General features: G+C 41.9%; 1 protein-coding gene across 1 annotated transcript in view; it reads right to left on the bottom strand.

The window, feature by feature from the left end:
- LPAR3 (lysophosphatidic acid receptor 3) overlaps nucleotides 1-26,720 on the bottom strand; it is a 217,859-nt gene extending 191,139 nt beyond the window's left edge. The window contains exon 1 of the mRNA XM_086954047.1: nucleotides 26,546-26,720. Coding sequence (XP_086810173.1) covers nucleotides 26,546-26,554 — 9 coding nt within the window. The 5' untranslated portion in view covers nucleotides 26,555-26,720. The remainder of the gene's footprint in view (nucleotides 1-26,545) is intronic.
- Nucleotides 26,721-27,136: the final 416 nt, after the last annotated feature.

The following is a 27,136-nucleotide window of genomic DNA, read 5'->3' on the forward strand; positions in this document are numbered from 1 at the left end:
GCGGACAGGTCGAGGAGGACCGGGGCCTGGGGAAGGTTGGTGTCCATACCTTCTCTAAGGTTGTCAAGCACGGATAGCGCCATAGACTCGGTGGAGTGAGCGAGGCGGAATCCGGCCTGATGGGGGGCTAGAACCTGGTTTTCTTCCACAAAGGAGGTAAGGGCTCTGGTCACATGCCGTTCCAGTATTTTCCCTAAAAAGGGTAGTAAGGAGATAGGTTGAAAATTGGCAGGAGCAGAGGGGTCAGCACCAGGTTTTTTTAAGATGGGAAGAATAATGGCTGTTTTTAGAATTGGAGGAACAACGCCCTGAGATACGGAGCAGTTAAGAAAGGAGAGTGGAGGTAGCACACAAGTTGTGAAAATGAGCCTAAGGATGTGAGCAGGGCAAGGGTCTAAAGGGGAACCTGATTTAACCAAGGGTAGAAGGGAAAGAAGAGATTCTTCTGTTAAAGGGGGAAATGAGTCAAAACGGGCCTTTGCAGAATGGCTGGGGGGATTGTGGAAAGAGGAAGAGGGGGGAGGAATATTGGCTTTGATTTTTTCGATTTCATCCAAGAAATAAATATGCAAGGAATCACATAGGGACTGTGAGGGCGGGCGTTTAAGGGTGGTTCTGTCAGCATAGGCAAGATTGTGGACTATAGAAAAGATTTCTTTAGATTGGTTATCAGCGGCTAAGATTTTAGAAGAGAAATATTCCGTTTTGGTGGATAGGATGGTTTTTTTGTATTGAGACAGGAGGGAGGTGTACTGGGTTTTGAAATCTAAATATGTTTTATTTTAATATGGAATGTGCAATAGAAAAAAGTGAGGAACTAATATTGCCAAGGAACAAAAACAAATCATGTTTGTGAACTACTATGAATTTTAATTATTTGTAGTTTTGCATGTACAAATACTTGAAGATTTATGTTTATTGAGAGTATTTTGGAAAGGAAGCGGAATTATCATGACTCTGAGAAGAATGAGAAACATGTTTTAATATGGATGCCATGCTGTGTTAGGCAGAGTCCTATATTTATAGTGTTGTGTCCTTTGTTAGTATTAATCACTACTGCTAATGTATTTTAATGTGGAAATAATGGTGCTTTGACATCGTGAACAAGGCAGCATGAGACTGCCGAAATGCGTAGATGCAACTTTGTCAGAAAATAAAACAGACTGAGTGTCTTTAAAATCTACCTCAGAGTGCCGGATGATTGTTTTTGGAAGCATTGGATAATCTCATACCTGATGTATATTCCTGCGTTGCCCCGGTGCCTGCGACATTAGCAACTGCCCTCTAAATGTTCTCCCCATGTACTCTCTGGAAATACAAGAATAAACAAGCCGCACACCTCCGGACAGCATAATATTTTATTATGTACAAAGACGACGCGTTTCAGCAAAAGCCTTTTTCGAGTGAAATTCATGTGCCAAATTGCCTCGAAAAATGTTAGCATTTCATAGAAAGAGAAGAAATACTGTAAACATTGTAATAAAACTCCATGTTTGAATCTTATCTAATCATGATAACGAACTACAATTCATTTACAGTTGATATTAAACTTTGATTGCACATCAGCCGATATATATATATATATATATATATATATATATATATATATATAAGCATTATTTGCCAATAACTGCGAAAAGGAAGGAGAGGGAAAATAAAATAAAATAAAATACAAATTTTAATACATTTCACCCCAAGTGGGGTTGTGCATTTATTGACAGAACCTTATTTGGTTTGTGCCATTTCTCATCATTTCCTGGTAATTTACTTTGAATTTAATATATACTGTCTATTTTGCATAGTACAATGAAGTTACATAAATCAAACAAAATTCAAGCGATGTGTATTATACTAACATGGTTAAGTACCTAATGGAATTTGTATACGCTCTGCCAAATCCCAAAATTGCTTCCTTTCTGATGGCAAGGCGATCTCCCATGTGTGTGCAAAGTGAATAGGATAAATAAATAAACACAAAGTAAAGAGGGTTCTTGGGAGAACAGCCTAACCTCTGTGATATACCAAAAGGGAACTTCACTGATCGGCCCAATAGTCCTCCTCCATTGCAGTAGGTCCCTACAGTGGAAGGGCAATTTCCCCTAGAATCTGCGTGGCTAATACGTCTGTGCCTGACAAATGTCTACGACTGTGGGCTATGTTCATATACATAGATCATACTCCGCTAGAGCCCTTACTTTATAGACTAAAGTGAATAATGTGTGACCAGATACAGAATAAAATCAGAAACTGAGGGAAAGTTGTATATGCATGATCTCAGTGGTGTTAACATCCTATGTGTATAGCCAGTTGCTCTCCACTGTTCAGTTCATTAAGTATATTAATATTAAGTTCGATTATGTACCTTGATCCTAAGATACGTAGTTGTTTTTCTCTGTCGCCACTCCTAAGGTGAGTCAGGACCCCGTCTATGCCATAGAATTGTATCAGGCTACAATTGTTGTTATGTTTTTCTTGGAAATGTCTCACCACGGGATAGCTGAAGCCTCGATTTGCTACAGCTCGCAAATGCTGGTGAATTCTAAGTTTCAATTGTAACTTTGTGCTCCCGATATAATTAGGGCCACATGGACATTCTAGTGCATATACGACAAAGTCGCTTGAGCACTTGATGTATTTGTTAATCTTATTTACCCTGCCTTGCTCAGTGTTTTTGGGATAACACCAACATAGATTTTATTTTTAGGATCCTATTATGCTGTGAATTGTTCTTGAATTTCTCTATTGGAGCAACTTGGAATTTATTCTTTCTGTTCTGGGAAAGGAAGACTTCATGAAACAGGTAGCTCGCTGGTGCCATGCGCGCTTTTACATACATATGTTTATACAATAATGGCAATGGTTCAAAGCTGCTATTTCACAAGAAAGAGGTCTTAACTGTGAATTACTTCCTGAATTTATTTGTAGAATATTTAACTTCCCTAAACAAATAAAAAACATTAAGTTGATGGTTAAGGCAGCATTTCATTTTTCCTTTAGTTCTGGTGATAAAAAAGCGTTCACAGTGATAGTGCTGCTTTGAGAGCCTTATTCAGCACACATAATAAGCTAACCTTGCAGACCTATCATTGAAATAAGAATTTACCAATGAATTCTCGCTAGTGTGAGAAAATAATAATTTTGAAAGCAGAGCATTCAGTAAAAAAATGACACTGTCCCTCATTGCACTTTGTTTTCTTTCTTTATATATGTCTTGATAAACCTATTGTATACTATCAATGTGCTACAAAAGCAAAGCACATTGTAAAATGCATGGTTTGAATTCCATTACAATAATTTCCTTTCTTTCTAATAATATACACTGTTATATAAAACATATTTTAAATATTGGTGCATTATCAACAAAAACACCACCTTCTCAAAACGCATATCTGCAGTTTCAGGCAAACAAATAATTCTAAACGGATGATTCTCAAATACTCCAAATTCTTTGAAAGAATAGTGAAGTCAATTAACAAATCATGACATATAAAAGAATACATAATTAGCAACATGAAATATGGGCCCATATTACGATCTCGAGCTAAACTCTTTAACCGCGGTGTGGGAGTTTTTTTTAGTGGCTAAAGCTAAAGGACGTGTGCAGCACTACCGAGGTAGTGCTCACGACGGCCGTTGGCCGACACGCTCATGCAACGAGTTAAGGCAGTGGTTCCCAAACTTTTTCGACCTGTGGCTCCCTTGACCTAATTGTCAGTTGGCCGTGGCTCCCAACCATTTTTTGCCGGTGGGAGGATGTAAGCCCGACCTCGGGAGTACTTCCAGTTTTCTCCCTGATATTAATTGGGATGAAGCCAATGAAGGTCAAATTGCTGTGTCTACAGCTACAATTAATCCAAATTAATTCCTATTTTTACACCATTTTTTTGCTTGAACTTGTTTCTTTAATTTCAACATTGTTTCATGTTGCTTTCCAACTGGAACTTCAACTCCCAACATGCAACACATCTGCATTATATAATGCGATTTCTCCCCTCTCAATGCATTTCGGCTTGTTGCCTTCTTCAGGGAAAAGTCTAGAAAAAGTAAAACATTACATTCCTTTATTCAGGAGGTTCTCCGCCAAATAAACTACCCACCACCACACTCCTCGTGGTTTCTTAAAATATGCATCTAAGTTTGTGCTCACTTTCAGCAATGTGAAAAGTTAGTGAGTGTCCTATCCATCGTACATATAAAAAATAATGGGTACCGCTTTCGTTGTGGAAGTGTGATCTTTTAGCATAGCGTGAAATGTGTCTCTACGTTTGGGCTCGCTCTCAGCACTGTGGTTAGTTAATGTGTCTCCTACACCTCATGCATAGACACTTATATTATCTCCGTTTGGTCGTATAATCTTAAGCAGGCCCTTTAAACGCTATGCGTTCCGCTATAAACTCTGTCCACACAATTATGCAAACCTTCTGGGTACCAATATACACCCTCCCCCTCCGTGCTTTTCTTCATCAAAAGAGCCTTCCCTTGCGCGAAGCAACAAAGAAACGCTGCCCCACTCGCTTGCGGTTAATCGGGATGAACGCGCTCCTCTTTCCTGAAGCTACTGCATGGGTGCGAGCTAGTTAGTATGTGTGTGTGTTAAATGCTCGATATGCGTAGCGTCTTGACGTGATGTTATAAACCTAGGAAGTGGACTGATCGGCATGTGCAGTGCGCCCTACTATGTGGATTAATAAAGTATTATTTCTACGAAGTGGATGTCATTGGCGGTCTCTTGTGTAGAAAAACGTGCTATCCTCCCCACTTCATGTGCGTCGCCCCTATCTCGGAGCACCAGGGCGCCGCGGCGCACAGTTTGGGAACCACTGGGTTAAGGTGACAATTAGAAACCTTTAAATGCCATGAAACCCTCAATGACAAGATGCAAAGTTCCTGCTAGTAAATTTTCACACATAGGCAACAAATCTCTGGCATGAGGGCAGAGATCTCTATGTAGTAAGCAAAGGAGAAAACAATAAAGTTTAATAAAAAAAATGTAAAAACATTACAAATAATTTATTGTAAATTAACTTAAAATAATTCTCAATCTAGAACAAAAAAAATAAAAACATTAAAGGGCTTATTACAATGTCAGTCGGAGTTGCCTTTCAACCGACAACTTCTCAGACTCTGGACCGTCCGACATCCGGTCAGCAGTGCTGACCGCCTGATTACGATGTGACCGAACACTGTTCGGTCGGATACACACATATCTTTATGGGAGCTTGCGTTACGGCGGTAAACCAGACGTAATACAGGCTCCCATTAAGAAATGGGGGTGTATGAAAAACCCTGCACCCTGTGGCAGGTACCCCATGATGCCTGCCACACAGTGCATGGAGTTACAGGGGGGCAGCCACTAACCGTAGCCCGCGGATGCAAAGGGGCCCTGCTTTCCATGTCAGGAAGGCCAGCATGGAAAGGCTGTGGAAACTGACATCGTAAACTCGACTGCGGAAAAGCCATCTATATGGGATTACGGTGCGGTTCCAATGGGCCAGAAAACTGTGAGAGCCAGTCAGAACTGCGGGGGAATGACTGGCCAATTCACGCTCCGACCACTGACATCGTAATACGGCAGTCGGACCGCAAACCGATCTTCACGGTCAGAAAGCTTCCGACGAGCGGTAAGAGGCTTTCCGACCAACATCATAATCAGCCCCAAAATGTCACAGCACAATAACTCAACAAATTAAATGTGTAATACATAAATAAATAAATAAAACATATAACTTAAATTTACAATTATTTCAAATATATTTAAGCAATGCCGCACTCACTATCAATTTTTAATTCTATTATTCAGTAAAATATAATAAAAAAAAATATTTTATTAAATGTTTAAAAGTGTTATTTAAAAAATGAAATATACATGTATTTAATTTTAACAAATAACTCACCTAGAGACTGTCAAAAAACAAAGAATACAGAGGTGTGCAAAAGTGCTTTGAAAACAGGTGTATAAAAATAAAAATGGAGCACTGTGGAAGGTTGGTACAGTCATTCAGGAAAAAGGACCCTATGTCCTTCAGGAGGGTCATCAAGGATATCAGTTCCTTGGGATCGATTGACAATTTAGCCAATACTACAATGAGCCCAGAGGCTTGGGAGAGTCACACAGTGCTTCATATCATCCTGGAATGCCACTGGTGCCTCAGAAGGCTGAAGTTGCCTACCCAATCTTCATTAGATTTACTCTGGAAGAGGTCTGTGAGGCCATCACTAAGTCTCCATCTAATAAGCCCCAGACCCCAATGGGATCCCTATGGACATGTATAAGTCTGCCCCGGAACTGTCGCCCTATTGCTTTGCAATTGCCTTAATGCCTTTACTCACTGTAATCTTCCAGACCCATGGCATACCACCACCATTGTCATTTTAAAAAAGGAGACCAGCAGTCCCCAAGCTGTTACTTCCAATATCTCTGTTGTACTCTGGGGTGGTTGTATTGAACTATTTGTTGACCTTGGTTGTGGAGTCTTTTTAACACACTATCGGAGGTTCACTATGTCTTCCGTGCGGGGTGGGCATGTTGGAGCAATGTTTTAATTTACACCTGCTCATTAGCAAGTATATCATCGCCAAGCTGGGCTCCATCTGCCTGGCCTTCGTGGACCTAACTAGTGCTTTCGCCAGTGTGGTTGGTTCAAGGTTGTGGGACATGTTGAGCGATCTAGGGGTGGGTCCCAGGCTAGTTATATTCCTGTGTGCACTTCACTTTAGCTTATCAGCGTCTGTTTGGATCCACCCTGCTGGTGAACGCACCCCAAGTTTCCCGCTGGGGGCGGGCATCCGTCAGGGGTGTGTACTGGCCCCCATTCTCTTCCTGCTATATATTAGTGACCTTGAAAAGACTCTATCTGCCTGTGTGGTGGACGTACGGATAGTGGGCAGGAGAAAAGTCCCCGCATTACTTTACACAGATGACACAGTCAAATTGGGTAGAACACATGAATCTAAACATCCTCATCCAGAAATATTTGAGTTTCATTGGGTCCCTGGGCCTAACCACCAACCATTCTAAATCTTACACCATGTTCTGTGGGCCCAAATCACAGAAACAAGGAAGTGTTTATCTTCAAAGCCACCAGGTTGCTTCCCCACAGAAGTTGTCTTATCTGGGGGTGGTTCTTGATGCCAAGGGCAATTGGGGCCTCTGTATGCACAAAACAGGCCAAAGGTTTCAGGTGCTACAGGTTACATTTATAGATTTAGCCTTGTACATAGGTAGAAAGTTGGAAGTATTTAGGAGCAAATGTCTCCCCAACCTCAACTATGGGGCTGGCATTTGGGGCTATTGCAACATCTCTGACCTCCAGGTCGAAGAGAACAGGGTGCTGCATCGCCTTTCTGGGTGTTCCTTGATCATGCGCCTTTTATACTGTTCATCAGAAGCTTGGTGTTCAGTTCTTTGAGGACTCTATTAAATTTGCCCCTTGGTACTCTGGTGTGCCATTTAGGTGACCCAGCATGCAGGCCTGAACAGGAAGGTGATTCTTCATTGCTTTGCCAGGTGATAGAGGCCTAGATATCCCATGGCTGACTTACATGAAACAGGAAATTATCGATTTAGGAAGATTTTAGTTCTTTTTTGCCCTCATGGGTATTACTAAACCTGATCTATCTTGGATCAAGAATGCTTTCATAACCAGGAATACACTGTGCAGAGAGGCACTTGAAGTAGCCAAAACGTATGTTAGGGAATATATTAGCCTGCAGTATACTCCCCATATGGAACCATACTTGTCCTGGAGGGACACCACATGGAACAAAGTCATGTTAACTAGATTAAGGCTGGGCACTGTTAGGTGGCAACTAAGCTTTCCATTGGGTCAATTAAATTGCACCAATGTATTAATGTGTCCCTGTGATGAGTCTTCTCCCCAGAGTCTGCTTCATTTTGTATTTTTTTGAAAATATTATAGGGCCTTCTCCACAAGGTTTTTATTGCCATGAATTAGATTCTGTGATATAAGAAGCTGTGCAGGGGCCTTAACTTACATGCAATCATTGAATTCCCTGCTCTATGTAGTTTCATTTGTTCCTTCTTAAAAGGTGCTCTCAGTAGGAGAAAACAAAAGGCTTTCTGATAGTTTGCTACTGTATTTGCTGGCACTTTGCACATGTTTGCATTCTGCGTATTTTATTGTGTATTTGTTATTTTTTAACTTCTGATTTTAAATTAAATGAAAAAATGAAATTAAATAATTAACTTTAATATAATTTTTAACACTCTGTATCCCAAGCCACTCCTTAATACCCTTCCCTTTAGTAGTAAGTGTTCCCCATTTCCCATCATTCCCCTGCCTTCCTCCCACATTTACTAGTCAAACAAATGCCTACGTGAGCAGAGACGGGTGGAGAACTCCATATAGAAAAGATAGAAGAGGCTGAGGCCTCAACAGATAGGTTTGTTAATAGCATTTTGCGGTATGTGAGTAGTAGTTCTGTAGCAATACTAAATGTGCTACAAAGTGCAATTTGTGAATAGGCTCCACAGTATAGAAGAGTACGCTTTTCATCAGCCCCCTTCAGACTCTGGCAGACAGCATTTTTTCGAAGTTGCCATTTGGTGGGTGGATTATCCTTAAAGCCCTGACATATTGCAGAAGGTTACGTGGGGCTTAAAGGAGCCCCCTGTGATAACCTTTCCAGTGCTCTGTTGCCCTGTTCAGTGTCTCTGTGCCGGACTCCTGCTCCTCCAACTACTGGCCAACCCACAGAGCACCATTCAGCCGATGACAACTATCTGGTACTGGTAAACGTCTATTATACCTTTGCCAGTGCTTGCTAAATTGTTTCACATGCATTGGCAAAGCTAAAATATTTCATAATGGCCACAGTACATGCATGTATGGTAGCACTTTTGGAACAAAATGTATTTTCTTTTTAAACTTCACTATGTGAGGGCTAGACTGCTTGCATGCATATGCAAGGCAAGAAAAAGTAAGATACTCCATCGCAACATGGTGATTGAGCATGCATACACATGCATGTCAGCGAACTAAAAAAAACATAGCCAAAACAAACAGGTCAGCAGCCGCAGCAAAGGTGAGAACTACTGGCTCTGCCATTGGCTGCGTATATATTTTTTTCTTAATTTGCTTTTATTAAATGCCTTACATTTTCTATTCTATGTATTCTATTTTAGATATATATTTCTTAAATATTTGACCTTTATCCTTATGACTCTTAAACTGCTTTGATTTCGCTTACTTTTTTATTTAATTATTTTAATGCTTACCATTTTTTAGATGTGTTTATTTTAAAATATCTATTTTGATTTGTTATATATTTAACATTACCGTTATTTCTAAAAAAAATCGTTTATATTTCTTATTTGGACATTTATTGGTATGTGTAGATAAACTTTGTTACTAATATACATTTATAACCATTTATGTATGAAATACCAGAATGCAGAGGCTCCATGAGGTAAAGGTAATCGTCTCAGCGCAATTACCTCCAATATAGTGGAGGTAATTGAAGTGACTCCCGGTGTAGCAGATCCGATGCATTGAGGATACACCAGTTCTCATAGATATGCAACTAAGTCCCAGCCTGTTGTGAACGTTAGATTTCTGTCTTCACGTTTTTAACTTACATCACACAAACAGAGCTGTGCAAGCTTTTATCATGTTTCTTTTGTTTATTTAATACACGGTTAACGATTGTGCTTTTTGCCAGCGAGTCATGAATGACAGATTTATATTCAACAGCTATAACATATAACTATAACAACTATGAACACACTTAATACAGTCAGCAGGTTACATATTTTTTCAGGTCCCCTCGGATTACTTAAGAAGTTGTACCTATTTATTTCGGTATCAGTTTCTACAATGGGAGGCGCTGTTGAAGATATAAATGAAAAATATATATATTCTTGACTTTGTTGAAGACATAAATTATTTTAATTTATTTTACAAGGTTTTGTTTCAATTTTAGGCTCTCTATTATGGATTCCTTATGTTCAGCACCAATCAACCCTTCAATGATTTGACAGGCCTTTCTCAGACTACAGCAATTATGCTGAATATTTACATATTCTATGCACGGTTAAGCTGTCAGGATGTTTTGAAAAGTTCACTTTACCAGATCTATTTGGTCTACAGATTTAGATTACCCATGTTTTCAGTGGTCTCTAAGTACTTGTTACATGTATTACAATGTGATGCACACGGAACTGAGGTATTTGATTTGTGTATGTTGGCTGACAAATCCCATCTTAAAACAGGGCTCAATTACTTCAAAACGTGTTGTAAACTTTTTATGTCTCCATGGGTGATCAACAGGCTGTAATTTCTCTGTATACATATCAGCAGTCGGGAAAGATTTGTGAGTATTAATTGTCTGTCACACACTTCTAATATCTCAACATGACCGCAAAATGAGTGAAGCACTGATACGAAAGTCTTTTGCCAGGAGGATGCAACAGTGTGTGTTAGTTGGCAATACCAAGTCATTTGCATACAATTATAACTTGGTAACATTCCTGTATATATCCGGCTTAGCAACTTCTCTAGATGCACACTTGATCAGGCTATACACAAAACAAAATCATCGTGGTCCTTTTGGAGATTACTGGGTAATGCCAACATTTCTGTACAGAAGCTACATCTATACATTTCCTTTGCTGTTCCTTCTCATTCTCCTTGAAAGTTTGCCTGTAAAAGTGCAAATTGTGACCAATGTTCACCGACCTTACCCATCTGCATGGGAAATAAAGAAGACTGTTTTTAAGCTGGCAAATGTTGGAAAATAACATATACAACTTCAATTCTCAGTAGAATCTGCATTACAACCTTAACCATGTGCATTTCAGAGTACCTAAATGTGTCTAGAAATAAATAATTGAAATCATTGGGGTGTTCTTACTTTTGGAAAGCAGTGGCTTTCCCTTTGACATTTCCTGAAATGCTACATAGCTAAATGGGGAGTTTATTGCAAATCTGCATAGGGAATATTCACCATAAAGTAGTGTTCTATCTGTACCAAACTCAATACAGAGGTGCCAATGTAGAAGAGCCACTGTGCCTCTTCATACTTTTAGTAGTGTTGAAGGCGCAGCCCTTTGCACACTTGAGCAGACTGCGTCAGCATGAAGCATCAGCATGAAATATAAGTATGTCCTTCTCAAAGATTTTGAAGGGCTACCCAAATGGGTATTTCCTTGATACGTCAAGACTTGGGTGCATGACAAACAAGGTCCCAGAAGACCTAAACAATACTGAAACCTTTGAAGTGGAAAGGGGAGCCAACAAAAAGCGGTGGAGCACAATACTCTAGAGCACAGCAAAAATGTGTGGGACACAGCATAGTGTGGGAAGAAGGTGGCAGGAGGAAAAAAGAGACGGGGAGGACAGATTACTGTAACTGAAGGGACCTGACAATGTCAGAATGGAGGGACGAAAAGAAGATAAGGAAATTAAGATCTAACACAGTGGAGTGTGGAGGAAATACCTATGCGGTGACACTTGGAGGGTGAGTGGGAAAAGGACTTCAAAGATACAGGCTTTTACAAGTGATAATCTTTCAGGAGATTGAATTCAAACATGTCATGATACTTAATGTCAAACACTACAATCCTTTAATTAAAGTTGTAGGAGGTACTGTTATGTTCCAGAACCCCTCATACACAACTGAGTGTCACTGCTGAGGCTAGAGATTGTAGCCATCAACGTAACGGCAAAGTACTTATCAAGGTAAAAGCGGACAGTGCCTATCATTGTAATGACAGGATGTCGCTACCATTGTAATTGCAGACCGCAACCATCTATGTAATGGTGAACATTACCTACCAATGTAATGGCAGGCTGCACTGTACGTGCAATTGTTTGGGCAGCCTGTATTACAATTCCTATATACAATTATCTTTGTATGGAAACTGGGTAATGAATATCACCGTTACTAAATCGACATAACCATTGTTGATTGCATTTCTTTTGGTAGTGCTTTCTGTACATTTTTGCACATTCCATTATGCAATGATGACTACATGGCCTCACTCCAACAATTCTGCATTATTTCCTATTGCCATAGAGGCTAGACACGAAATCACCTCTTTTTATATTAACTCTCGCCTGGTATTATGGCGCTTCGCGTGTTCACCCACTGATATTGTTGTACAGTTCCTGATTTACGTTTCACTTTTTTTAGAAGTTCTTCAGAGAAAAATAACACATTTACGTTTGCAAGATTGATTTCAGGTTTAAATTATGCATGGCAAATGCCAGAGAACATTCACAAGTGAATGACTCCCTCAACGTAGGCCATCAGACACTAGAAGACAATTGATCAAATTTGTCAAAATGGCTTTGTGAATACACTCAAATAAGCCAAGGCCCTGATGTGCAAAGAAGCAGTTTGCAAACTGAGATTGCAAATTGTGCGTCGACTATTTGTGAACTACCTCTTATTTTGCGAAGTAACCTATTTCGTAATAGGTCATGTCACAAAATCTCTCTTCACATAGGATCAGGGCATCACCGGCCTAAGGAGGTAACTGATTGGTGGCCTACTAACAACTGCAAAGTGCCATCCCTGTGATTGTCTTCCCAAAAGAGTAAAAGGTTTTCTTCAAGCAGCTCGTGTTCAATAAAGGAATCTTTTCTGCTTTAAAAAAATGTTTCACATCTGGCAACACGTCTGGAGGAGCAGGCAGTGGTTCTGTGGCCCACTCTCTGCTCCCCCTGAGCACACCTGACATAACTCTCAGACTGGAGGCTTTCCAGCGGGGCAGTTTCCCCTTTCAGGTTAAGATCCCAATTCCTTTAAGGAATCGGTAACTCTTTCATTCACACATCTCGTTGTGATTCGTAATTAGGAAGGAACGTCCCTTTAAGTACTTTTCCAATTGTGATTCAGAGCAAGTAGGAAAACCCATATTGTTCTGCAGAACTCTTACTGAATCACAAAAGGGGTTTTGTAGATCGCTAAAAACATTTTGCAGTCACAAACCCGGTGATTTTGTGAAATGCAGGGGTTGAGATATCAAAATTACTTTGTAGATAATGAGAAAAAAAGAAAGCTTGCATACTTGAGTACAGCAGCACAACCATATTTCCAAATATATTAATCATCATAATGCATTAGCTTCTGAAAGGAAATGTAAGACAACTGAGCGCACATTAAAAGAATGATTAGGAATCCTGGCCTCGGATTGATGGTCGGACTGAATCAGATCTGCAGCTAAGAGTATATCCATGGAAAAAATGTCACCACACACAATTCCAAACATGCACTGACAAAACCAATAAGACTTACATTGCTGAGTGCATTTGTTTTGCAAACATACGCTGTCAGAGCCCATTTGAGGGGCCAGAGTACAGACAAGGGCTTCTGGGCCCTATCATGGTGATTGAAGTCGTCTGCCACTGGTGTTCTGGGGTCCATCCTACTATGGCTCTGAAAATTGGGCCAAATATACTATTTCTGCACTGGAATCTCAAGGTAGTGAGGACGAGGAGTCATAGATAGTATGGGGGAACTGTACTCTCAACCAGCAGACATATTTGCATATTGTCCAGCTGAGTGCTTACCTTCTAATTTAAAATAAACACTTTAATGTCACAATAAAATGTAACACTATACAGTTCTATTAAAATGTAAATTGATGGTAGCAATCCCAGTTACAATCCCAATCGGGTATTCCCTCTACCTGATGTAGGAGATATCTAATGTATACAATCCCCAGTATACAGTGGGCACAGGTACTGAGCAGGCAAAAGTGTAGACTACCCCAATAGTCAAATATGTAACTCCATTCAATGCCTTTTTATACCTTGTATATACCTGTCAAAAAGTCTTAAATCCAAGAGCCAGTCTCAACCGTGCATTCGAGTGTCTCATTTTAGTCGAAGGCTGCGGTCTGATTTTATCTGCCGGTTAGCGCTGCAGTTCTCTCTATGAGGCAGGTATGGTTCTTCGAGGGCTGTGGAGGCAACCTTGCATTGGAACAGGGACAGCAGGAGGAGGTCAGAGTGGTATGCCTGCACGGTGGCACTCGTCTTTGGCAGAGGCAGCCTCCTTGGCTAGGTGCAGACAGGAGCTCAGGTACAGCAGTTGCAATCTCCACACTGAATCATTCGTCATAGTATCCATTCAGAAGTCGCAGCCTTTGGGTCAATCAGGGCTTTCTGGTTCTGTGGCAACACGTCACCTTTCCCTAAAGCCAGCAGTAGCAGCACCAGTCTCTTTGTCAGTGGCGGACGGTATGGATTGCGGTGGCCTGCAGGGTGCAGGAGTGAGGGTGTGGGAATGTAATTGCTTTTTAACGTACCTTATCACCGCGTCTCTCCTCCGCATTGGACTCGGGCCGGAACACAAAGCAGGGTGCACCCAGGCTGCATTGCAGCGTTGAGATTGGTCTGTGCGCCGTGGTTCAGCACTCACACAGGACTTGGGGCCTGGGCATGTTCTCCACCCAGGCGGTAATGCAGCCCGCGTGGAATACATGCAAAGTGCGTATGACTGTTTGGCCGGCTCAAGAGGGCCAACCAAACAGTCATGTGCACTTGGAGTGGGCAAACCACTCCTGCCCTGTCCTGCTCTGAGAGCAGAGCAGCCTCGCCCGCTCCGGCCACAAAGCAGCAGGAACAAATAAAATGGTAATAACATTGAGTTTTTATCATTTCATTTTTTCTTTAGTTACACTGCTTAAAAGCAGTGGAGCGATGCTCCTCCGCCTTAGAGGAAGAGCGGATAACGCTCTTGGTCTCCCAGTGGATTAAAGATCAAAACAGTGATGCTTGTTCTTAACAAAGTCTTGAAGTTCTGACAAGAATTGCTCAGTGAGATTGAAAGAAGCCTTACAGTACAGGTCACTTCTGGCTTCTCATTTTGTGGTACTCAGCTTTCTCTCTGTGCTCCCCACACTGGGAACATGCTGTACTTCTGCTTCTGGACAGTCTCTGCTTCCCTAGGGGCAGGCACACTACTTTCCTTTTTCAACAGCTCGGCAGACTTTTTTTTATTTTAATTTAAATTGTTTATTAGAGATATGACATGATAACAAAATCATACAAAAAGAAAAACAACATACACAATATCTATATAATACATCAGGTTTTCTGTTTACTAACCCCTCCCAAAGTGGATCACTACAAGAAGATCAGAAAATAGGGAAAAGACAAATTGAAAGATTAACTTGAAAAATTAAAAAATTATTACAAAACTATTACCGGGGCCTTAAACAAAGAAGAAAAAAAAAGAAGAAAATCCATTTCGTCAAACTTCACAAAACCTTAATTTTCCAGGTTCAGCCAGTTGAATAGAGGCTCCCATATCAATTCGTCCTCCCTCCAAGCCCTAGGTCCTCTTCTCTCAAAAACAAATAATTCCCACTTACCCACATTAATGAGTTTACTAAACCATTCGTGTGCTTTCGGAGGAGCAGGGTCTAGCCAAACAGTCGCTATACACAGTCTCAAAATTGCCATGGCAGCAAAAAATAACTTCCGCTCTGGTTCAGTCATGTTTTGGTCCACTACCCCCAACATTATGGCCTGTGGTGTTAGTAATATCACACATCCAAACACTTGTTCTAAATGTTGTTCAATTTTGTTGAGCAATGGAGTCAGACAGGGGCAGGATGCAAACATGTTAATACTATCTGCCGCAAACTCCGAGCATCGGGGACAGTTTACCCCCACCGCCCCCCCCATTATTGTATACGGTGTGGAGTTATATACAAATTAAACCATGTCTTAAAACACTGAACCTGGAGATTTGCAGATATAGTGGCAGTTCGACTATAACCTAACGAATCTTCACAAACATCCTGTCCAACATCTAAATCAGTCTGCCAATGGCTAAAGTGCTTAGTAAGATCATCGCTCCTTCTTTCATTAACCAGTTTATAAATCATAGAGATAGTTGATTGGCCCCCCTTAATGGCTTCCACTAACGGGATGCAAATCCAACTGACAGTTTTTTTGGAGAAGAAGTCTTGGATCTGTAAAAAAAAATTTAAGTGCCGATTGCTGATTCCAAATTTCTGTTTTATAGATTCAAAAGTCAATACCCCTGATTCAGAAACAATGGGGCATATTACCAACAACTAGCGATAATTATCGCTATGTTGGTTTAGCGGCGATCTGCGGGGATTTTTATCGCTTAGGAACCTTGCTATTATCAAGGTTTATCTCCTAAGCGATAAAAATCGGCCAAAATGCATGAATATCGCTGAAAAGTCCGCGATATTCATGCATTAACGAGCTAATGCTCTTAGCCATGTTACCCACCTACCATTGGATAACATGGCTAAGAACTGCTCAGGGGCAGGTGTTAGCTTTTGGAGATATTCGCGCATAGCGCGAATATCTCCAAAAGTTGGTAATAGGAGATAGCGATGTTAGTCGCTAACATCTTGGCACGCCCACTTTGCATGTCATTAGTGATAAATATCACTGACATGCAAAGCGGGGCCCAAGATGGTCGCTATCTCCTACTAGCTGTCGCTAACTGGTGTTAGCGACAGCTAGGTAATAGGGAAATAATTTTATCTCCGCTTTCTTGGCTTTTAAAGCCAAAAAAGCGGAGATAAACCCCCTTGATAATATGCCCCAATATCCCCTATTACAGTAACCCCTTGTGATGCCCATTCTCTAAAATATCCATCCCGGAAAAAGGGGAATATAAATGGATCCTCCCAATATTGCGCAATTTCCGGAACGTAGTCCAGATTTTGAAAGCCCCCAACAAAACCTTAAACCTCACCCGTTTAAAATAAGCAAAATCAATATGTCTAAATAAGAGCCCCCTAGCTTCTTCTCCATAAATTAAACGATAAATTGAAATATCTGAGCAATCTAAATCTTCAGCATCTAATAATTCAGCGATATGTCTCAAAGTTATTGACCAATAATAAACCTGAAAATTTGGTAAGGACCAGCCCCCCCTCTATCTGGGCAATGTCATATATTTCATAGCTCGCCTAGGACGTTTCCCAGCCCATAGAAACAAGGAAGTTATCCGCTCTCATTTTTTTAACCAAGTTTGATCAAACAATAAAGGAATAGCTCTAAGAAAATACAAAATCTTGGGTAAAAAAATCATTTTTACAACATTGCATCTACCCATCAATGTTAACTGAAGATTGTTAATCCGGTGAGCATCAGCTTCCATTTTGCCTATCAAAGGGTTTAGGTTGATCTCCACTATCTCCTAAGGGTTGGAACTAATTTCTATCCCTAAATATTTAGCTTTACGAACAACCCGTGAATCCGCCAACATAATTTTGTCGTTACATATTATTTGGGTTTTTACCTCATTTAAATGATACCCTGAAATCATACCAAACTGTGATGTAATAATCTGAATTTCTTGTAATGCTACTTGCGGGGAATCTGTCAAAATAGCAAGGTCATCAGCATAACCAAGAATTTTAGTGTCTCCACCTCTAGACCGTACCGGATGAATCAAAACATTAGAAAGAATTTTTTTAATTAAAGGATCAATATAGATTGCAAATAATAAAGGGGAACAGGGACACCCCTGCTTTGTACCTTTCAGAATATTGATTGTGCCTGTCTGGATTCCCAAGATCGAAATTTGAGCCGAAGGTTGTTTATACATACTCTGGATTGCACAGACAAATCTCTCCCCAAGACCATAATGCCTCAATACGGCCCATAAAAAAGGCCAGGAGACCTTATCAAAAGCTTTCTCCGCGTCCAGCAGAATTAAAGCCATAGGGTCTCCTGAAAACTTAGTATAATTAAACAACGCAATTGTGCGACGTATATGATCAATTGTTTCACGACCAGGCACAAAATCATGTTGCTGAGAGGACACAAGCTTCTTAATCACCCCTGAAAGCCAGTTTGCAAGAATCTTAGTATATATTTTTATATCACTATTGATGAGCGTAATTGGGCGGTAGGACCCAGTATCTGATGGTATCTCGCCCTTCTTTAAAAATGTAACGATTCTTGCTCTTCGCCACGATTCAGGAGGCATATCCCCATTTTGAACTCTACGGAAAATCTCCAACATGACAAGTGTAAACTGGGATCGAAAAAACGTATAAAATTCACCCGGTAAAAAATCTGGGCCGACAGCCTTGCCAGCAGGGAGAGAATCTATAGCTAGCCAAAGCTCATTGATTGTAATATCTGCATCTAGCATATCAATCTCTTCTGGGGATAGTGCATCAACCTCGATTTCATTGAGATATTCTTGGATTTCAGCCTGCACTACCTCACTTTCACTAATATCTTCGTTGTATAGTTTTTGATAACATTTTTTAAAAGCTAGAGCGATGGCACCTTCTTCAGTAGTAAACCTTCTTCCGGGTCGAGAATACTTTTGATGCGCATAACAGACTCTCTTTCTCTAATTCTAGCGGCTAGCATGTGTCCTGCTCTTTCACTATTCTCAAACATTTTGGACCGCCATGCTACAAATTTACTTGCCGCTTTAGCCTGAGATATTTCTGTTATCGCTGACTTAGCTATAATGATCTGTGTTTGAGCGGCATCATTATCCCCGCCCCGCAATATAACCCAGGCCAAATTCATCTCAGCCTCTTCTAGATCTATATACAATACCAGTAGTTTCGCTTTTTCTTCTGATTTTCCCATCCAAAGCGAGTAGTCTCCCCCCTTATCCCGAGCTCGGCAGACTTCTATGCAATTCAGGCAGCATTTGGAGACAAAGAAAAGAGCAGACCCTCCCTAGAAACCAGGCGCGGTTGACAGTAGGAGTTCCTGCAGGGCGATGACGTGGGGAGGGGAGGGGCAGAGTGGGGTGTAGTAATGTATGGATTACGGAAGTTTAACTGGTAAGTAAACATATAAATAAATAAAACGAATTTTGTTGCGTGCACTGCATCACCAAATGCGATGCAGTGCGCACAACGAAATTCGTTTTATTTATTTATATGTTTACTTACCTGTTAAACTCTGTAATCCATACATTACTACACCCCACACTGCCCCTCACCACGTCACCGCCCTGCAGGAACTCCTACTGCCGACCGTGACTGCTAGAAACCAGCCTACCTTGAACAACCAAAACTGCACTGACACCCCTCACTCCATATGATCTACAAAATGGAAGTGCTCAGGAAGAACGAATCAGAAAACTTTTGCTAACAAGGCCCTAAATGAATTTCTAAGAAAAGTCCTGTCTCTATCCTCCTTCACTTCAGTGAGTGGGTCTCCACCCTTCAGACAGAAATGTAGGGGAAACACTTCCACTGTCTGGGAAAGCTTTCCTCATCACTGATCTGGTGTCATGCTAAACACAGGGAACCCAAAATGGATTCAATTGGCTTCAGTACTCAGATTCATACCACGCACAGCAGGATCCTACAACCTTATATGTGTTACATATTCATTACAGATACAGGCACTCAACATGCACACAGGATGCAATGGGTTCGCATAACAACTGAAGTTTACATGAGAGGGGTAAGTAGACCACACTCTCCCAGACACGGAAAAAAGGGCCTGGTCAGACTTACAATACACAAAAAAGGGTAAGCTACCGCTGACGCTTTACATGTTAAACTGCGGACACGGACAGTAGTTTAATGCCCATTGAAAGGAAATGCTTTGTGCATTTCTCCAGGTCACATAGTAGGTTAATGGACCTTGCATTACCAGAGACAGACTATGGCCTCTGTGCACAAACTAGATCAGCATGACGCTAGGGCCCAACCACAAGTTAGGATACCAGTTTCACAAGCACGGTTGCCCATCTGTTTACCATTATCTGCAATATGTAAGAAAAAAAATGCAAAACTATAAACAATATAAAAATAGATTAGGTGCTCAGTTGTTCAAGCACACCACCCCAATCACTGAAGTATATTGCTTTTCAGACTGCTGTGAACATGTGATCAGGTGATTTAATGTCTCTAATCGCAGTACTAGACATCCAATGAATGAAGTGGGTTGACCTCTGGTGAGTAAAACAAAATGTAGAAGACACTTGAGCGAATCAATGGATCAAGAAGCCTGGGTGGAAAGCCATTGAAAGTAGGAAAATGTTCATATTTTTGTGTTTTTTTTGGGGGCGGGGGGGTAAGGGGTGGGACTTGAAGCTAGCTGTGTCTAGGCCAGATCTAAAAACAATACAAGACGCATTTTAAAAACGTTTCATTATATTTTTTGAACAACGGTGTGGGTTTCTAGACATTTCAGAATGTATGGACCCACAATACTCAAATAAACCCAATATCCCGGAATTCCAGTCTCAAAGTTTAGAAACAGTCACAGTTTTCTATATTAAAGTGCCAGCTTCCTTGCTATAGTAATTCCATATAAAGCACAGAGTTCTGGGACATTGCACGGCCATTTTGAAAATAATGGAAAAAATAGCATTTCAACTATCTCATAGTTATGGGTATATTTGTTTTTTTTACTGTTTGTAACCCGCCATGTGAATTTTACCATTAAGCAGATACATAGATTGTTCAACGAGTTACACACGTGCTGTGGGGAGGTCTGTATGCAAACTGCAACTGGAAGGTGCAAAGCCCAGCATAGCTGATTTGGACTTTCATACTTGGGAGGTTGCTAAATGAGCCCTATTAAAAAGGTGCAAAAAGAACACCTATTTTTTTTTACAGAGCTACGAAACGGGGAGAAGAAATAGGATACCGAGTGCTATGGCAAACAAACATTTCAAATATTAAAATGTGTAATCAGCATAGGCACGCCTAGAAAACCATTGCTTTGATCCTATGTTTTCTATATTGTTATCTGCCCAATGTTAGAGACACAATTTTCTCAACGGCTCCCACATCTCCTCAGAATACACTTGAAAATGTTTGATATTTTGAGGCACTTCATACTATAAATGTGAAACATAATTTTATAGCATTATTTTTTTTGTGAAAATCTGTTTATTATAGCATTATAAACTAATAAAAGGCAGCCAGCACCTGACACCTTGATAGATTGGCTATGTTTATATTTGCCACAAAAAAAACAGAAAAACCCGGATGAAAGGAGTGCCACTAATTCCAAAACAAATACATAGTGGGGGTTGGAGGAGGTCTTGTGCGTGACTTTCAAGCTTAGAACTTGTTTACACTAAACACAACACTATTTACTGCTGATAGATATACACACATTCCACAGTAGAGGCCTGGAAATAAACTCGCATTTCCTCATAAAATAACAAGTTGTAGGATTCCAGACATCGAAACTGAGAATAGGATAGGGGCGCACGCGCAGCTGTACTTCATTTAACTTGTCAATCTTTGCTCGCTGTTTCAAGCGGGGTTGCCCCAGAAATACTTCTGTGTGAGCCCTTAGGTCTGTGAAGACCTTTTCTGACAACTAAAGGGATGTTATGCTACAGAGCATTAACTCCCCGAATTGCAAGCATTATTCTCCTATGTTTTTGAGGTGGGACACCCAACAAATTATTAGGGAGAACCAAGCCAAGAGTCTGGCTTGGCTCTAGCGCCAGCGCACAAGCCGAGCCTGAAATTATTTGCCAGTTGTGTATTTTGCAAATCATGCAACAAACAGCATGTAAAAACATGATAGCGCATTCGTCATTTTTTTAAGTATATTTATTTTGTATGTTTCAATTTAACTTCAGTACATTAGATTATATCACTGCATTGAGGTATTTGTAAAAAGTGATTTTGTAATCATTAATTAAGAAAATGCCTGCCCTCCTGCCTTGACAACAATGCTATTAGTGAACTAAGAAACAACTCAGTGGTCACATATACTCTATATATGTGATAAAGTATGTCCAGAGGATCACACAATTTGCGAGCACTGCAGCTGGGATTGATCAAAAGTTTTCTTGTTTCAAATTGTGCAGGGGGTACTAGATGTGTATCTTTTTCTGTCTCCGGTTCCACATCAAAGGCTAATGCTTTGTCTTTAGTTCCTAGTGCCTTAGATATGACCGTCTAGGAGGAGTAGAAGCCACGTGACTGCTGGTCTGGAGGGTTCGAGAAGACATCGAGCTGGGCAGAGCCATCCATCTGGCTCGAGTCTTTAGTGGTTAGCACTCTAACACCAGTTCTGAGTTATGCTAAAAAGAAAAATAAAGATCCTGCGTCACATCAAAAACATTGTGGGTGTCCCACGTTCGAACACTGATAAAAACTGCGGCTGGACGAATTCTGTTTCTAAAGGCTCGCACTCTACGCACTCAGACTGGCGTTGCTGAGACGGCTTCCTACTAATTAGTGGACACCGCCTCTTTCCCCGAGAGGAAGCAGTGATTTACAGCCACCGCCTCGCCCAGGGGGGTCCGCTGTGCTGTAGAGAGCTTCACCGAACCACGGCCTCCGTGTGCCAGGGACCGGGCTCTGCAGGCGCGGCCACGCTCCTCACCCCTACCCCCCACCAACTCGGAGCTGTCCTGGCCCGCCTCTGAAAGGCACATATAAAATGTACCTCACTCTTCTATAAAAGGGAACGCTGGAACATCAGCTAACATGACTAGATTTAATGCAAGGTCACGCTTTGCTTCACTCAAAAATAAAAGTTGCAAACTAGCTTCAAAGATGCAACCGGTCTCTGCAGGATTCTGTTGCAGAGTCTGGATTTTTGGACGTCAACCTAACTGCTTTGAAGATCTTTTCAGTTGCCTCTTGAAGTTAGTTATAGGTGGTTAATCAAGTCCTAAAAATAGAAGTGGGGGGACTAACCTAGTTAATCAGTAAGCAAGTGGCATCACAGTGCGTGACAGACATCACGACGCGTGACATCGCGGCACTTGATGCGCGTGACATCACAGGAAGTGGCATCACAAGAAGTGGAATCAGATCTTAAGCCCTCACATACATGTTTAGCAGGTGTATCATGAGTACATTTGAGCGCATTTCGGGTATACTTGCAAACCCTCCTGAAGATTCACACTTTTGTATGCTACACATAAAACAATGTTGCCTTTTGTCAGCGTAAACTTCCTCTACCCATAGTGCTTTAAAAGAAAAAATAGTAATATTTAAATTATTACAACGCCTCCTCAGGGGTAGTAAGCACTATATAAATGCTAGTTATTTTGTGCAAATACTGGGAAAGGTCAACACATCTGCTGTTCTTACAGTGCATGCATATCTCTCAAACAGGGACTGAACAAAGTGAAAAGTTGCCTCTCTTAAGTATGTGTGAAGTGCTAACAAGGTGTGAGCCTTTGTTTCCCCTCCCCTGCATTTGCTTCTAGGTGTGAGGTTCCTGACTGCTGCCAGCCAGGAGACTCTAACAAAAGGAGGCCTGATGACCTCTCAGACTCCGCCTTTGTTAAGGGCCCAGCAGGAGTCAGAAATGAGAGAGCCCCTTCCCCGCCTGCATGGTCTTGCCAATCGAAAGCAGATAACGTGCAGGCCCTGCTGAAAGTGTCCTGGTGTTCGGAAATTCAAATTACAATGGGACGAATTCAGCATCTTTTTCAGTGGGGCCCAAGTTCTTGGCAGGGTGGATGGCGTCCACCATGTGAAAAAAGTGGGTGGACGCCGTCCACCCGCATGTACCCCCGACTCGCGCCCTGTGACTACTGGCTATAGTTGCCATTTTATTTTCACCACTATTCAACAGGTCTTTTTTCTGGAAAATGAAAGCACAATTTTAATTCAGATCGTCTTAGATACAATTTCTTTAGACGCATTTTTGTAGAAATAATAATAAAAGCGTGTTTTGGAAGAGGTGGCCTTTTCTGACTTAGAGAGCTGTGGTGTTCGGAAGTGCCAGGGCGGGCCGAAGTGTAGCATTTAATTACCTATGCAGTCAAGGGCGTTAATTCAGAGTTTCCCCGGGGCTAGGTGGAAAGTTACTGTGCAGAGTAGCAATCTGCCTACTTGTGCATCATGTGCCTGGGTCAGAGAGGGACATAGACAGGTTAGTGCTGCATGAAGCATGTAAGTGTGGGAAAGGTCTGGATTGAGGGATGGGGTTCATTTTGATGCACCTTCCTTGGTTTTACTATGTATTGGATTTTTTTAACAGTCTATTTATTAAATCGTAGCTCAGCATACCAACACAATTGTATGCATATGTCATGATCAATATTGACATGGTAAAATTATTTATGACTAGTTAATATGGAGAACTGGACAATCAGGAAAGATACAATTCCGACAATCAGGAAAGATACAATTCCGTACTGTTGACAGAATGCAGTACATATTAGTTTCATTCACATAGCATTCTATTGACCCCTGTATGCCCCCATAGGCCCCATACCTTCTCCCATTTTTTGGGGCAACCTCGTCTTGATAACTCACTCTTTTGGCCTGTTGACACCAGTCGAGGTCAGTTTCCCGCTCCGCTGCCCTGGGAGGAGTGTCAGCTCCCCACATCCTTCCAACATTCTGTTTTGCTGCCTCTGATGCCAGCATCAGTCATATTTTCGGAAATTTAGGCCATGTCTCTTCTCCTGTCACCCCCTGGAGATGCCACCGTGCCTCCATGGGGACATCCATATCCATAGCTCTGGCAGTGATCGCCCTCCAATATTTGTGTTGGATTTTCAAGGCAGTTTTGCTTGTTCTTTGTCCACTTGCTATCTCCTCGCCACAAAACCCGACAAACTAGTGTTGGGGGCAAAGAGATGGGGACCTTGAAAAGGCTATCTTTAAAAGAGCTAAATCCAGCATGTTAAACTGATCGGCTCTAAATTCGTTCAAGGGTAGGTGGCTGGGAGAGGTGTCTCCACGTGTGGGAAAGGTCTTATGGTGGCAACTTCCCTTCAACACTTTGTAATATTCACACCATAATATATTTCAGCTGTGGATTGAATGTTGTCTGTGGGCTTGTGCATAAAATATCCCTGCACTAGACATACGGAGAGGAAAATGAATCAACAGCAGGTTTGCATTGAAGGACAAAGAAGAGATTGCCCTTTAGTATACAAAGATTACACATTCCACTGTCCATTTTGTTTTTCAAAACTGTATTGTTTTGAAACGTCTGAATAGATTAGGCTTGATAATCGAGAATTCACTAAAGTTTTCCTTGAAATCCATCACAAAGTATCCGTCAGAGAACAGTCAGGGTGGGCTGGAGAGTAGTTAGGAAACTCAGGGAATGAGCTTCAGCTGAGGAGATGTCAGTATTTTCCTGACACTCCATTTGGCCCTGGGCAACCCCTCAACTTGGTATAGGTTATATTTAATCATTTATGAAGTTGGAGCGGTGTAACATGAGGGGTAATTCTGATGTCTGAGATTTGACAACCTGACATTTGTGTAACTTGAGAGAAAGCTCAGCTGTTTGCCGCCTGCTAGGTGATTCCACTTTCCCAGGCTTGTGCTCTAAGATGTGTGCCTCATGCAAGATAGCTCGGCTTTCGAGGTCTGAATTTGTACATATGACTCGCCAAGATAGTTCTACTGCCACTTGTCAAAGCAGATACAATTAGTATCACCTGAGTGGATGCACTTCAATATAAGGTTTTAGGGGCAGATTTATTAATATTGCACACAATGCAATGTAGCACGGCAACTTGCTGCATTCAATTGCTTGAAAAGGCGAGCATAAAAATGTGACATATACACTAAAATATGGCACACTTCTGCTGTCTCCTAGCGCTGGTGCACAGTGTGCTGGCGAAACCAAAGCAGGCGCCCTTGCACCACACTACTCTGAAGTCTGACTGTAAATCCATGTAAATTCTGTGTAACCTGAGAGATAGATCTGCCAACTGCATTCCACACCTTATTTTAAAAGTATTAAGGGGCAAGACTCCCTACCCCCTTTAAAGCTGCACTTTCAACTAACATAGCTTACTGTGATTATGTCCTTGGTGTACCACCCGACTCTGGAGCAAACCCTATACATACCACGTGTGTACTCACCACCCCGTTTAGTTTTGCCATCTGTGAATTTACAAGCATGTTGGATATATTCCCTGCGTGCATTCACGGATGCCTTGAGTCGTTCTCCATGTTATTATTATACATGATTTGTAAAGCACATGGCTACCCGAAAAGCGTTCCCATGTGCACCCCCATCCCCTAGTACACCCTGTTTTACACACTAGCTCCCTGAATGCATGGCCTTCACATACTAAATTTGGGTATACTTGTCACATCCCTGTTATACCATTAAGGAACTCCACCGCACAACGTGTGCATGCATGGTATGCGTTCACCTGTAGTCTCAAATGTTCCCCAAAATGTACTAATGCCCTCTGTGTGGCCAACCACCTCCCCCCCCCCCCCCCCCGGAGGCATGTCCTACGTGTGCTCAGCAGTTCATTGTGTACACTCTACTTCCGCCGACAGCCATCACCCTTCCCACTTTGTGCATACCTATACTACCCATTCATCAGTATCATGCCTTGCGTGTCATTCACAGTCCTTCTGGGCAGTTGACTTGTGAGACTAATTGACTTCAGCGGCACACCTGGGAGCCTGCAATCGCCGCGCAACTGTGCTGTACTGTACATGTGCCCCCCTGGGCGAGTTCAGCCGGTCTCAGGGCACATATACGTGCCTGAACTCATGGACAACCAACCACTGTGTGCATGTGCCCTGTGAAACTTTGTATTTAAATCACACACTACTCGAAGGCTTTAGACATGCCCCGTGTGCCCAGCAACAGCGCTCATAGTTATGCCCTGTACTTACCGACCACATCAGGGGCCCTCCGTCCAGGTAGAACACGTTCAGAGCTCAGCAGCTCGGACCCTCTGAGCGCGCGCTGCGGGTCCATAGGACTGAATGTGCCCGCTGCACTGTGCTGCCGCTGCCCCTCGCCGCGCGCTCTCCATTGTCTATCCTGGATGCAGCTCTCACAGAGCCCGGCACGAGACGGGACCGGGGCAAGTGGCGAAGAGCCAGAGGAGGAGCGCGAGCGCAGCTGCAGCGTGACGTCAGGGGCGTGGGCCGCTCCAGCACCTCTGATCCGCCCGGGCCCTCCTCAGCTCGCAGAGTTTGGAACAGGTCTACCTCAGCCCACACATTATCCTAGGGATGTGTCTGCTCACGCTGTGGGGCTGCCGTTCGTGCATTTCCAGAGGGCGTAAACCTTTCACCACAGATGAATAAGTGTACAGTGGTTGCGAAAGTAGGGAAAGATTATACCACGGTGGTAGCGAAGGTTCCCATCTGCCTAGTCTGAAACACAAGAATAAAGCCAGTGCGTGCACCCATGCTGGTCATTTTAGTAGACGATAAAAGAAGGCGGCCTATCGAACTGCAGTGAAACTTAGGTTCATT

Source organism: Lissotriton vulgaris, chromosome 1_1 (assembly GCF_964263255.1).
Source record: "Lissotriton vulgaris chromosome 1_1, aLisVul1.2, whole genome shotgun sequence".
NCBI lineage: Eukaryota > Metazoa > Chordata > Amphibia > Caudata > Salamandridae > Lissotriton > Lissotriton vulgaris.